The sequence below is a fragment of the Prosopis cineraria genome, unplaced genomic scaffold (assembly GCF_029017545.1).
Source record: "Prosopis cineraria cultivar Desert tree isolate PC_DT_omini unplaced genomic scaffold, ASM2901754v1 PC8, whole genome shotgun sequence".
Taxonomy (NCBI): domain Eukaryota; kingdom Viridiplantae; phylum Streptophyta; class Magnoliopsida; order Fabales; family Fabaceae; genus Prosopis; species Prosopis cineraria.
Window position 1 is genome coordinate 1,022,955 of NW_026555339.1, and position 12,552 is coordinate 1,035,506.

Sequence of the window (12,552 nt, forward strand, 5' to 3'; positions counted from 1 at the left end):
AAAGTCCACCAAAATCAAAAACAAAAAAAATTTCTTTTTACACATTGATTCTCATGGATTTTTTTAGTTTTTTTTATAGTTTATCTATATTTATATTTACTACAAATTCTTTACTAATTTTTTTCCTCTTGGTTCACACAATTGTTTTTCTAAATTTTTATAAAATTTCCTCTTCGCTTTAGTTCCATTGATAATCTATAGTTCATAACAAATGAGGCTTTTTTTTTTGTTCAATTTCTGATTATAGGGACAAGAACACTGCAGACAAAGTAAGTTATCTTTTCAAATGTTTGATTTTAGAAATATTGATTCCTATTATCAATATATCAGAGCCATCAGAGTTGCATATCCATTATTAATTAATGTCGTTGAAATTTCCATGATGATGATTAACCAAAATAATGTATTTAGACTGATACAATACATATAAACATCTTACATGGGCCTTCTACGTATGAACTTCGGAACACCATATTACATATCTTACGTGTGCTAGTAACATTCATTTTTCTATTTTTTTTCAAGGGCAAGGGTGCAAATTTGATCACCTGTTATTTGTCTATGAGCATTTAGTAGCCTAAACTATTAGATGATGCGAAATAAATAATAAAATTTAAAAAATAGAACATCCAATAGCCTATTGTTAACTTAAGTTGAAGGACATTATGTGGGATCCACAATGACATGTGACACTCCACGTCAGCATAGTAAAGGTGCAAATTCAGTCATGAATTATTTTTTGAGAAGTATTAAGTAGCCTCTACTATAAAAAAGGGACCATCTAACATTTTCATATCAATTTTGACCAAACATCATTTATTTTCAGACTTATGAGACCCACGATGCATCACTTTCTCTAATTTTCTTGCTTTCGTTCGCAGTTTCAGCCTAAAAAGAAGTTCAAAGAGTTTTTATCTAAAAACATTCACGAAAGTGATGCCAATAAAGTAGAAAAAATAATTCATGACTAAATTAAGCTATAATCAAGTTTCTTCCATGAGCAGTAAAATCAAATTTCTACTTCATTGACATCGTTCTCGTGAATGCCTTTAGATGAAAACTTTTTGAACCTCTTCTTTTCGAATTAAGATTGAGAACGAGGACAAGAAAATTAGAGAAATTAATATGTTGTGAGTCTCGTAAATATGAAAAAATGATGTTTAGTCAAAATTGATAGAAAGATATTGGATGATCTGTTTTTTATAGTAGATGCTACCTAATACTCCTCAAAAAATAGTTTGTAGCTAAATTTACACATTTACATATACTGATGTGAAGTGTCCATGGAGTGTTATGTGTCATTGTGAATCCCTCATAATGTCCGTCCACTGAAGCTAGCAGTGGATTACTAGATGCTCTGTTTTTGAAAGCTCATGATTTATTTCACACCATCTGATAGTTTAAGCTATCAAATGTTCTTGAAAAAAACATTACATGGCCAAATTTTCTATTTTACTCATTTTTCAATGAGTACTACTGATAGCACTAATATTCTAGTGATATGTGAAATTGGCCCTTCTAGCAAATTTTTATTTGGATTGGTTCTATAGTAAACAAAAAGTCATGCTACTTACCCAAAAACAAAATCATGCACATGTTTAAAGTATTTAGTTTTTTTTTTTGATGACCTTTTTTCTTTCAAGAGTTCAGAATTTCAAATTGCATGCTTTTTTTTTTAACATATTTTTTTAAAATTTATAGTCATTTCCTTTAAACTTAAGAGAGACCTTAAATTCATATAGTCCTGTATTTATTACATGTCATGACGAATACTGGACATGTAATTGATGAATATAAAGTAATCACTTTAAATTTTACGTGAACTAAATTTATGAACTTTATTTTCTAATGAGCGCATCTTTACATATTTTTATCGATAGAAGTTACTTTGTATATTTTAAAAAAATCAAGATAATGTAATATTTTTATTGGATATCTGATATAATTTGAACAGATATTATTAATTTATTTATCTTGTCATTTATTAAAAATCGAAGTTAAAATCGCGATGGAATTACAGACAGCCATGATTTAATGATGTCGTCAATATATAGTTACTAGATTTAAGTTTAATGTTTATAACTCTTCAATTAATCAAAATGATTCACTAAACCTTACTCTACCATGATGAGCTGGGCCATGTAAAGAAATTTTGGGCTCTAAAACAAAATTATTCAAGAGGCCTAATATATTATAATTAGAATAAATTAGTTCACCAATTCAAAAAAATTGTGTCCAAGAAATATGGACGAAATTTTCAAGACTTTAAAAGTATAACAAGTTTATATTGATATATATAAAAAGTTTATTGTTGATATAAAAATAGTTTATCATTAAAAATGTAAAAATTTGTAAGGGGTTTATTATTGATATACAGTGATATATTCTTGACAAATATAATAAATCAACTATAATATAAAATATAATAAATGTTGAATTGTTTGCTTGATTTGGTCCTATAACATGAATGGTATCTATGAAAACCCCTTATAATTAATCTATTTTCATATTATTTTTTCAATTGATTAAAACTAGATTCAAATTTTTTATTTAACATTTTTGCCACCTCAAAATCCTATAAAAAAGCAAAAAAATCACAATTTCAAATAAAAAGAAAAAAAAGAAAAACAAACACACATGATACGGTGGATATTTGAAATCATAACTGGTGTTTTTTGTTTTTAAGCAAAACTCCCGTTTTCAAATAAAAGTATATAATTAATATTAATACATAATGGGAAAAATAATGACTAATTTTATAGAACATAGATAAATATTTTTGGAGGCCTAAGGTGATTGTCACATTGGCCAAACAGTTCACACGGCCTTGATGAGGAGTTTCCATTGAAAAAAAAAAAAAACGCCAGGAGAGAGACCCATTGTTGCAACCATTACTAGAGCAAACTAAGCTAGAATATATTTATATGTTTTTTTCAGCCGAAAAATACATATGTATGTAAAAATGAGAGCATGAAAATTAGTATGCCTCTCATCCCAAAAAAAAAAAAAGTTCAGCCATTGAGGATGCAACTCATACATGGCCAGGCTGTCAATTTAAATCACATTTATCAATGCAAAAGTTTCGTTGGCGGGTAATTATATATTATATAATACTTTTATAACGCCTTTTGAGCTATGAGATCTATTGCGACACTTGACCATTTAGAATCAGTTAATCTAAATATTTTATTAGAAAAATCCAATGATTTTTTTTTTTGGTAGAAGACGCAAAGAAAATTGGAAATTATACCTTTTCAAAGTTCAGTTAAGAAATCAGGGCAGTATATGTCTTTTACAGAAAAAATGATGGGATATTAAGTAAAACATTATATTCTAAAAAATAAAACAAAAAGCCATTATATTTAGGGGAATTAATATCTGAATCTCATCTCGCTAAACGGGGCTCACGATGTGAGATGTGATTTAACGGCGAAGGGGGCAACGCAGAGAACTCGTAACGGGGTTAACACGTCATGGGTGGTGACCTTTGCAAAGTTTAAGGGAGGATAAACGACTGCCGTCTGATTCTTGATGAGCGGTCATCAATTCTCGGAGGGGACGGTTGGTGTGAAGGAGAGTAGCACACCACGTATATAAAAAAGCCTCGTACAAGAAAAGCTCTGCATTTCGTTTTAGAAGAAGAAGAAGAAGAAGAAGAAGAAGAAGCTCCCTGTACTCTTCTTCCGTCTCTCTATCATCTTCGACAGATTTCTTGTTCCATTCCCCATTATCCGTCAAATCAAACGGGGATTTAGGATACAAAATTTGATAATAGAACGGTGAATGTCAAGGATCTGGGGCTTCTTCCAAGATATATGTATGTAATTGTAGAAAAAGGTTCTATATTGAGCGATAAGCTCAATTTCTATTTCTGTTTTTCTTCCCTGTCTCTCATGGAGCAGAATCTCAAATTTGTGGCCAATTCGAATTATTGACTGAAATATGTTTTTGGCTCATTTTTGTCGACAGGTGCATGCCAATAGCATTTGGAATTGGCGAATTTGCCAGAAATCGATTTTATTTATTCCTCTAGCTGTTCTGGAGATTCCATTCGTTCATTGTGATGCATAGGTGACTCTTGAGAATCGCCAATTCTGGAGGTTGGGAATTAATCAAGCCAGAGCTTCATCCTCTTTCTGTTTTTGTTATTTGACATCTAAACTTAGTTATTTCTGTGTTTTCGTCATCTACAGACGCATTTTCCAGGAAAGCTAAGGCGGACTATTCAACTAGAAACTGTCCGGCAGATTACTGGAAGGACCGTCGCTTGCTAAGTTTAACCGGAGTCGCGGATTTAAACTGAGAATGTCATCATTAGTTGGATTTTCGCAATAGCTTTGCATTAATCAAGGCCTGTGAACTGAAAGCGGCGAACTTTTTCGTGCATCCTGGGTAGCGGATTTTAGCTGAATCAGATTGATTGAGGTGAGGGGATAACATACTTTCTTAAAAATCAGAAGTCAGGAATTGATTTAATTGAAATCTGGCTGCTGATTTGCTGCTCTTCGCCTCAGTGGTTGATCCCATTCTGCTATGGTCGATAGCTTTTACGCTGCTCTGAGTTCTTTCTTCTCGATGATTTCTCGCAGGATATTGAAAAATCGGCTCCTTTCTTCTGCGTGCAATTGCCCGAGCAGAAATTGATCGCTTGCAGAGTCGAAGTTTTCTGGTAATGCATTAATTCTTTGGCTCTGTCTCGTCCTGTGATTGCTTTCCTGATCTCTCTCCTCCTATAACAATTTGGATGCTCCTTTCTTTCGCATATGCTTTCAAGGATTTGGGTACTCCCTCCAACGCCGGCTGTTTGGCGCTGCCGTTAATCTTCTGTTACTCGAGCAGGCTCATATTAATTTTCCCGATTCTTGTTCGGTGATGGGATTCGCCTTTTGTCTTTCAGTTTCTTGAATGATGGAGAGCCAGTTGAATTTTCCATCTTTCACTCTCACACGCGATTTATGTTTTCACATCGTGGTGCTACAATGGTTGATTGAGGCCTAGCCCTAAATTTATGTCCTCTTTTTTCTTTATCCTTTCTCAATGACTCTTGATTTTGGTTTCAAGTCTTTAGGGAATCTCAATCGTCACAATTCAAGGTTTCAAGCGAGCCGATGCAATGATGGACAGAGAACGGAGGGCTGATTCTGGGGTGTTTCTTGCCCGAGAGGAGCGTTGAATTCATGTCGTCTTGCATTTCTTTATACTCTACATTGTCTTTCCTGTCCAAATGTGGCCATACTCCCCCCTTAAGGAAAGATTTGGATTTTGAATTATTTTGGATGCCGAAAGATTTTCATAATCTCAGGTTCTCCGTCTCATAAATTTGATCCCCCGTCTTGTCAGCGATACAGAAGATGCTCCCAGCGCACATGATTCCCATCGTTGTTGGTTTTTTCTTTTTAAAAAAAGTTTTGGTAGGGTATCTTGACCGTACCATGCTCTATTCAGAGTTAAAGGATCGATGAATGTGATTGCTTGAAGGCCCGGGTGTGGAGGGGTTGGGGCGTTAGTGGTGGGGAGGTTACAGGATTCCAATTTGATACAAATAATAGTTTGTGTAATTCCAAAATTAACCCCCTTAACTTTACCTATTAATGACGACAGGTGCAGGAAGGAGATGGATAAAGAGACACTTAGGAGCAACAACAACGTTAACAACAATCCCAAAGACAAAGGCTGGGTTTCAGCAGCAGATGCTTCGTCGTTGTTGTTAAGGGGGAGTTCTGATACCATCAGACAGGCGGCAGCGACCACCATCACGACGACGTCGTCTGATTTTGTGCTGCAGTGGGGGAACCGGAAGCGGCTGAGGTGCATGAAGATTCAGGTGAAAGACGACTCTTCCGCCACGGTTCATCGCACGACGGTTCGGGTGGACCGCCGGGTCGTCAAGGATCCTCCAAATCACTCCACCCCTCCCATTCCTAATACCGCAACCGCTTCTACCACTCATAGTCATAGCAACCGCTATCCTAATCTCCGTCAACGGTCATCTTCGCCGCAACAGCCGCCTCCACGAATTCTCAGGTATATTCGTAATTCGTTATCTTTCTTGATCGTGGATAATGGAAAAAGAAATACACATTCATATATATATATATATATATCATTAGGGTTTGTGGGCGTGATTTGCCACCTGTATAAAAAAAGATTAGCATGTGTCAGGAGTATTTAATAGGTGGCGTGAAGAGGAAGGATTTATAAGAAATGGAGTGTTTGCAAGGGAACCGAGTCGGTCAAGGTTCGGTTTGCATTCAAGTCCATCACACGACCTGGGTTTTGCTACTGTGGTTGACTCGTCAACGATGTTGAACTCGGTTCTCTTTTGTTAGTACCATTATATATTGATTTGATGATATATATATATATATATATGTATGTATGTATGTATGTATGTATGTATGTATTTTGGTTTTAAAGAAAGAGCGAAGATTTATTGGTCGGAATGTGAGATATTAGTAAAATACGGCTAGAAATAGGTGGAAGATTCAAGTGATGGATGGAGATTTGGTTAGATCCAATTGGAATAGTTAGTTATGGTGAGATGATATAATGAAGGGGAAGAAAAAGGAAGCGTTTATGATGGAGGGATGGAGGGGAAGTGGAGGGGGTGGGGGCAGATGTGTTGAATAATGAGGGACACTGCTCGGCTGTGGCACCGCTTTTATAATGGTGCTGTCCATGTCGGCCACCATATTCCTTCCTCGCAAATCTCACATGTTAACAGCAATTTCAAATAGCGGATTTACCTATTCAAATGAAAAAGAGGTGGCAAGTGCCGGAGTTGCAGGAGCAGCAGTGAGATGAGAGGGAAATGTCTGGCAGGTGTCTGTTGAAGATAAATTTATACTACTAGGATGAGAATTGAGTATGAGTCGGATAATGTGTCATCCAAGTGGAATATGAGATATCACTTCCGGTTAGTACGTGAGATCCGTCCTTACCCCCAAAAAAAATTATTCCCTTACCTTCTCTGTCTCTCTTTCTCTCGCGTCCTAGTTCAATCTCTTCGTTAGGTAGCCTATCAACTCTGATCCAATCTGCCCTTGCCGTGTTGTTTTTTGAGGTACGATCACTATTCCTTGCCTATGTCTTTGGTGCTTGCCTGTGTTTTGGGACCATATCCTTTCAACCCTCTCATCTCACGGTTTAGGGTTAATTGGAACTTACTATGTGATGGTGAATCTTCGGCCCTTTTTTTGTCTATCAAATTTTAGACTCGGGTCGCGGTTTCCGATTGGATTGCACCGATACGTCGCCGAAATTGAAGTCCTAGGGCTGCTCTTAATGGGATGGATGAAACATATGGCCACGGGGAGGCGTGTTGCAAAGACTCTGTCACCAGTTTTATTCTCAACAGGCCGCCCATGATCAGAATCGTTGGAAACATGGAATGGAAATGTCTCCTTCCACGTGTTTCCCCCCGGAAATGTCCTTTTCTGCAAGACACCCATTTATGGCCGTCCGATGAGGTCGGCAAGCCCCTCTCATTCGACACGTAACCTTTATTTATCCAAAAGGCAACTCCATCCAACGGCCGTTATGCCTGCTGTGCCCATTGCAGGAATCCCCTTTCTGTGTCTATTGCCTGCGATATAAACAGCTCTCTATGGATCTATCTATCTATCAATTCATTATATTAAAAGAGGGAAAAAAATAGAGAGAGAGATACGAAGGGAAGGAAACGAAGGATCCCCTTGTTTAAAACGCAATTGAAATAGTAAAGTCCCCGAAGAAGCCAAAAGACCCACCCCATATTCTAACGCAAAACCCGTCGAGATTCCAGTTGCTCCAATCCAGCGATCTAGACCGTCCCGAGGTCAATTTCGTCACTTTACTACTCTCCAGTTGGTTTCCCCTGTCCTTTTACTTTTTGTTTTTTAAAAAACCAAAAAAAAAAATCTTTTTCACCTTTCTCCCCCCCCCCCCCCGGAGACTCAATGTTGAATCCAAATTTGTCGTGTGATTTTGTTATATGATTATCAAAGGTAGAGGGACATATAATATCTGCTGGTATTGGGGTGCGTGTTTTCTAATTCAGGAACTCGGAGAGTTCGAGTGCTATGAGAGGCCAGACCAACGGGGGCGTTAGGGGAATTGCGTCCCCGGACAGGGGTGCGCACGATAAGAGAGGGTCCCATCACAACAACAACCACCACCACCATGACAATAACAAGTCCGCGGCCTCCTCCGACACCGCGCACGATAGCAAGAAGGGCGGCTCGCCATCCGGCAGCGGTGATGCCGCTCCTCCGGTTTGGCCCCCGAAGTTCGTTATAGCCCTCACCAACAAGGAGAAGGAAGAAGATTTTCTGGCAATCAAGGGTTCAAAGCTCCCTCAGAGACCCAAGAAGCGGGCCAAATTCATCCAGCGCACTCTCAATGTAAGCTCCTCCACCCTTTTCCCTCTGCCCTTTCTTTTCTTTCTTCTTTCGCTCCAGTCCAATATCCTCTTGATGAAGTTTTTGTTTGTGTCATATAATATTTCAAAATTTAAATTTCATCAACCATGGATTCATTTTAAAGATGATGGATTTCATTTTAGAATTTGGATCTTGTGCTTTCTTGGTAGTTAGGGACTTGAGAATAACTAGTTTTTAAAAACCAAAAAAAAAAATCGCAGAAAGGGTACCATTATTTACCCAGCTCGAATTTTAATTATCCTGTACTGTGGGCATAAGCACTATAGTTGTTTTGGACTTTTTTGCGGCCAACAAGAAGTACAAAACAATTTTACGGCAGTAACTGGATGTTGCATTTTGCATTTACCAGTGACCAAAGGTTTGTTGCTAAGTCTCTGAAAAACTAGTGGCACAGTGCGACAGCTTTGCTTCCTTCTGGAACATTGATGTTGGAGGTCGCGCGCGCGCACACACACAGTAACACAGACACACGGAGACACACACATTTTTAGGCTTTGCAAACTGAAATTTGACGAGTTCTCCACAAGGCCTGGGAAAAAATAAAATTGGCTGTGTTACTTGTAGTGGTTTTTTGTTGTTTTTGGAGTGAAAACTGGTAGTGGTTCATTGATGGCCTTTCCAACCCTTGATTGCCCAGGAAAACCTATGGATCAGAGTGGAGATAGAGATGGAGCTTATTTATTTTAATTTTCGTGGCGTGCGTGAGTTATTAAATTCTTTCTTTTGTCGTAGGCTAGTACTGAAAAATCGTTTGCCTCTGGAAATCTGATAAAATATTACGTTCCGGAATTATTACGAAAGATAATGGATTGTAGGCAATAGTGGGGCCCCCATTGAACTCAATCGTTGCTTGGGTGGCCTTTCTGGTGTCTGTTCTGATCTGATCACTAAGCCACTTGATGTAGTTGCGGACAGACAGCTGTGTAATATACCTTGGGCGTCCTGGCAGTTTGTCTTTTTCTTCCCTTGATTTTATTGAAAACCACCCAATAAATTTTGATTATAGTGTTTCATAATAAAATTAAATCTCTCTCCTTTTTTGTTTTTTTGGCATGAAAGTTCACGTCTTAAATTAAAAGAATAAAGTGAATTCCACTGGGGGAAAAAGAAAAGGTTTGAAGATGTAGGAGAATTGTACATGACCATGGCATGGAGACAAAGCACTTGCTTGCCCTTTCTATTTATAGTTATTTTTATTAATTTTATTAATATCAATATAATAAAATATAAAAAATAAAAGTAAAAAATTTTTAAATATAATCTTTAAGTAAATGATAAAAAATAAAAAAATATTATAATATTATTTTTTATATATTTTTTTAACTTTTAAAGGATAGTTTGAGAATTTTAATTTAAAATAAAATAATTTTATTAATTATTAACTTATAAAATAGATAATATTATATTTTTTATAAAGTGTTTAATATACAAGACATGTTGGGAAAGTGAAAGTGAGCATATTGCTTTCATCCCGCGAGATGGGGGCGCGAGCTGCCGGTTGGGCCACGTGGACGGTTGTGATGAAGTCGTTATGAAAACCTAAATGTCAGATGATTGAAGTAACCGACAAAATTAAAAAAGGGGCACCGGCTGGGCCGGGGCGGCTGACCTGTCTTTTCTCTTCCACCTCCTTTGTGCGTGTTGGGGGCATATTCGACTTCTTCTCTACATGTACTTTTAAAGAAGTATTCTGTCTGTAGTTTTGGATTTATTCATATTCCCCAATGGGTTGGAATCTTTAATCAATTGCAAAACTTGGATGATGAGATATTGAGCTGTATATTTGGTCTACTTGGATCTGTGCAGTTCGTGAGTCCAGGGGCATGGCTGTGCGACCTCACCTTAGAGCGATATGAGGTTAGGGAGAAGAAGATCTCGAAAAAGGTATTTAGTTTTAGTTTCCATTTCCTGGATGCTAAATGTCTGGCTTCTTTTGCAGTTATTGCATGTCCTTTCCCCTCTGACCAATCCAGCTGTGTCAATAATTGCTGAAATTTTACCCCAACCGTCACTAAAGAAGTGCAATGTGTGTTATGTGTAGAGACCAAGAGGGCTCAAAGCAATGGGCACCATGGACTCAGATTCTGAATAGGGGGATGCAGTGAAGAGGCAGGCGGTCAGGTAGTCGGATGGGCTTGGCGCTCGGAAGAGGACTTTGTTGATGATAAAACGATAAGATGAAGTTGAACATGCGTGTGTTGGATGAGGATGTGAATAATGTTGCAATGGCTTTTTGAGCGTGCCATGAAATCAAATGCAAATTACTTTCTCTGCGCCCTTCTTCCACGCTAATTGTGCTTTGTTCACTCTTTTTCTTTTTCTTTTTCTTTTTTTTTAAGTTTTGTTAAACATGTCATTTTCAGCAGGAGCTTAACCTGGGAGATCATGTTGTGGAGGCATGAACAGTGACGTAACTCAAAAGGATGGTAATTGGGCGAGGGGTTTTTGGGGGCAGAGGGAGTGGTCACTTTAACAAGGAGCTGATGTAACAAACAATACACGAATAATTGTGGGGTACACGAATGTATTGTAAGCTAGAGGTGGAAAACGTTGCTTTTGGGCCTTCTGCGCGTGTTTCACTGTAGGGGGATTAGTTATTTTTATTTTATTCACAATTAAACATAAATTGTGGAAAGATTATATGTCCCTTGAAAAAAAAAATTGTAACTCTCCTTCTGCCCCAAACAACGATCACGGCAGCACAACTCAGCCCGCCACCCATTCTCATCGTTTTCTTCCTCTTCTTTCTTCATCACACTGCTCTTATCATTGACAGAGAAAAAGAAATGCACGGTCGGATGGGAACGAGGAAGAGAATGAATAGATTTAGATGAGCTTAGAACCTAGCAATGGTGAATTCAAACATGTAACTTATTGTGGAAATTCGACGGTGGGAGGAAGACAAAAGCTCAGATCTAGCAAACTTGAATTTAAAACCATTAATGCCAAACTTGAACCAGCATCGTCGAGGGAAGACCTCTCTACTGTCTTCAATCTTGGGCACAGCATGGCCTGCAAGGGGCAGTGCCACCGTGGATGGCAGAGGTGGAGATGCCAGCGTCACTGTCAATGGCAGAGGTAGAGGCGGGAGTGTATGGTGTGAAGGGGCAATTTGGTTTAGAAAGTTTTAATCTTGAGATTGATTTTTCAATACCAAAAGAGAGAAGGTATTAGGTATTCCCATCTAAATGAAATTGGGCTTGAGAATAAATTTATCAATCCAACCTACCAAACATACAAATTTGTTATTACCCAATTCCAAACTCAATCTCACTTGCTCAATCCTGCATGCCAAACGTACCCTTAGATGTGCTACTATATCCGGGATTCTTGTTTCGTCAGAGCAGGCTACACAATCTATCCTTCATGATCTAACTCTTTCACATCCCAGAACACCAGCAGTCTAAAACTGATTTTAACAATTTAGATTTAAAATTTTTAACAAACAATTTTTGTTTTACTATAAAAATAAGGTCATTTTTTAAAAATTTTGTACTTGTTAAAATAAAAAAATTATTAAAAAATATAAAAATGCAATTATAACAAACCTGATTGTCCGCATAGTGATGAGCACTGAAAGTGATATCAAAAATGCATGCGACATTCGACTATGTTGACAAATTAAAGGAATACAGTCTGACGAAGTATAACCTTCGATAACTCAGTCCCCACTTTTTGAACGGGAAGAGGGCAGATGCATGCTAATAGGGACCACTTGACTTGTCCAGTGACGTCATCTCAACATTTTACATAGAACTGATAATTTGAATTAAGTTTAAATAAACTGAAAAAATCTTGAAATCAAGCCGAACCCAATTTTTTTAATCATTAATCAAATAAATTTACAATTAACTAAAAAAATGAAAATTTTAATTTTCTAATATAAAAATTGAAATTAATTAAAAAAAATAAAATAATATTTAACAATGCACATATTCCAATCAACCCAAAAAGCCCAAAAAGTCTGGAGTGTTAGGACTAGACATTATTATATCTTTTAAATGTTTGGACATTATAAACCCAATCCAAATAAGTATGATTCCTTTAAATTACCAGCTCTAATTTTACATGTAATGTCCCCTGTCCAAAGTCAATCGGTAGGACGCTCTTGTCTTGTCTTGCTTATGAAGAA

At 37.2% G+C, this 12,552-nt stretch overlaps 1 protein-coding gene across 5 annotated transcripts; it reads left to right on the plus strand.

Annotated features, from left to right (window-relative positions):
* The first annotated feature begins 3,626 nt into the window (after window positions 1–3,626).
* On the plus strand, window positions 3,627–11,671 carry LOC129317211 (uncharacterized). 5 transcript variants are annotated; one of them, XM_054961581.1, is made up of 9 exons: window positions 3,629–3,817; window positions 3,970–4,100; window positions 4,194–4,425; window positions 4,590–4,669; window positions 4,775–6,024; window positions 8,039–8,381; window positions 10,227–10,304; window positions 10,462–10,541; window positions 10,787–11,671. In XM_054961581.1, exons 5-8 carry the CDS (start codon window positions 5,615–5,617, stop codon window positions 10,510–10,512), a joined length of 882 nt encoding a protein of 293 aa, XP_054817556.1. In that variant the 5' UTR covers window positions 3,629–3,817; window positions 3,970–4,100; window positions 4,194–4,425; window positions 4,590–4,669; window positions 4,775–5,614; the 3' UTR covers window positions 10,513–10,541; window positions 10,787–11,671. The 5 variants fall into 5 exon arrangements, with proteins under 5 accessions (XP_054817554.1, XP_054817555.1, XP_054817552.1 ...); XM_054961579.1 differs by lacking the exons at window positions 10,227–10,304; window positions 10,462–10,541; window positions 10,787–11,671 and adding an exon at window positions 9,058–9,455 and having other exon boundaries at window positions 3,627–3,817; window positions 4,775–5,517; window positions 5,602–6,024; XM_054961580.1 differs by lacking the exons at window positions 10,227–10,304; window positions 10,462–10,541; window positions 10,787–11,671 and adding an exon at window positions 9,058–9,455 and having other exon boundaries at window positions 3,627–3,817; window positions 4,775–5,509; window positions 5,602–6,024.
* Window positions 11,672–12,552: the final 881 nt, after the last annotated feature.

Coding starts and splice junctions, on each gene's coding strand:
- LOC129317211 (XM_054961577.1), top strand. CDS start 5,615: ATGGATAAAGAGACACTTAGGAGCAACAACAACGTTAACAACAATCCC. Junction 6,025..8,038: donor CCGCCTCCACGAATTCTCAG/GTATATTCGTAA, acceptor TTTCTAATTCAG/GAACTCGGAGAGTTCGAGTG. Junction 8,382..9,057: donor TCATCCAGCGCACTCTCAAT/GTAAGCTCCTCC, acceptor TTGATTGCCCAG/GAAAACCTATGGATCAGAGT.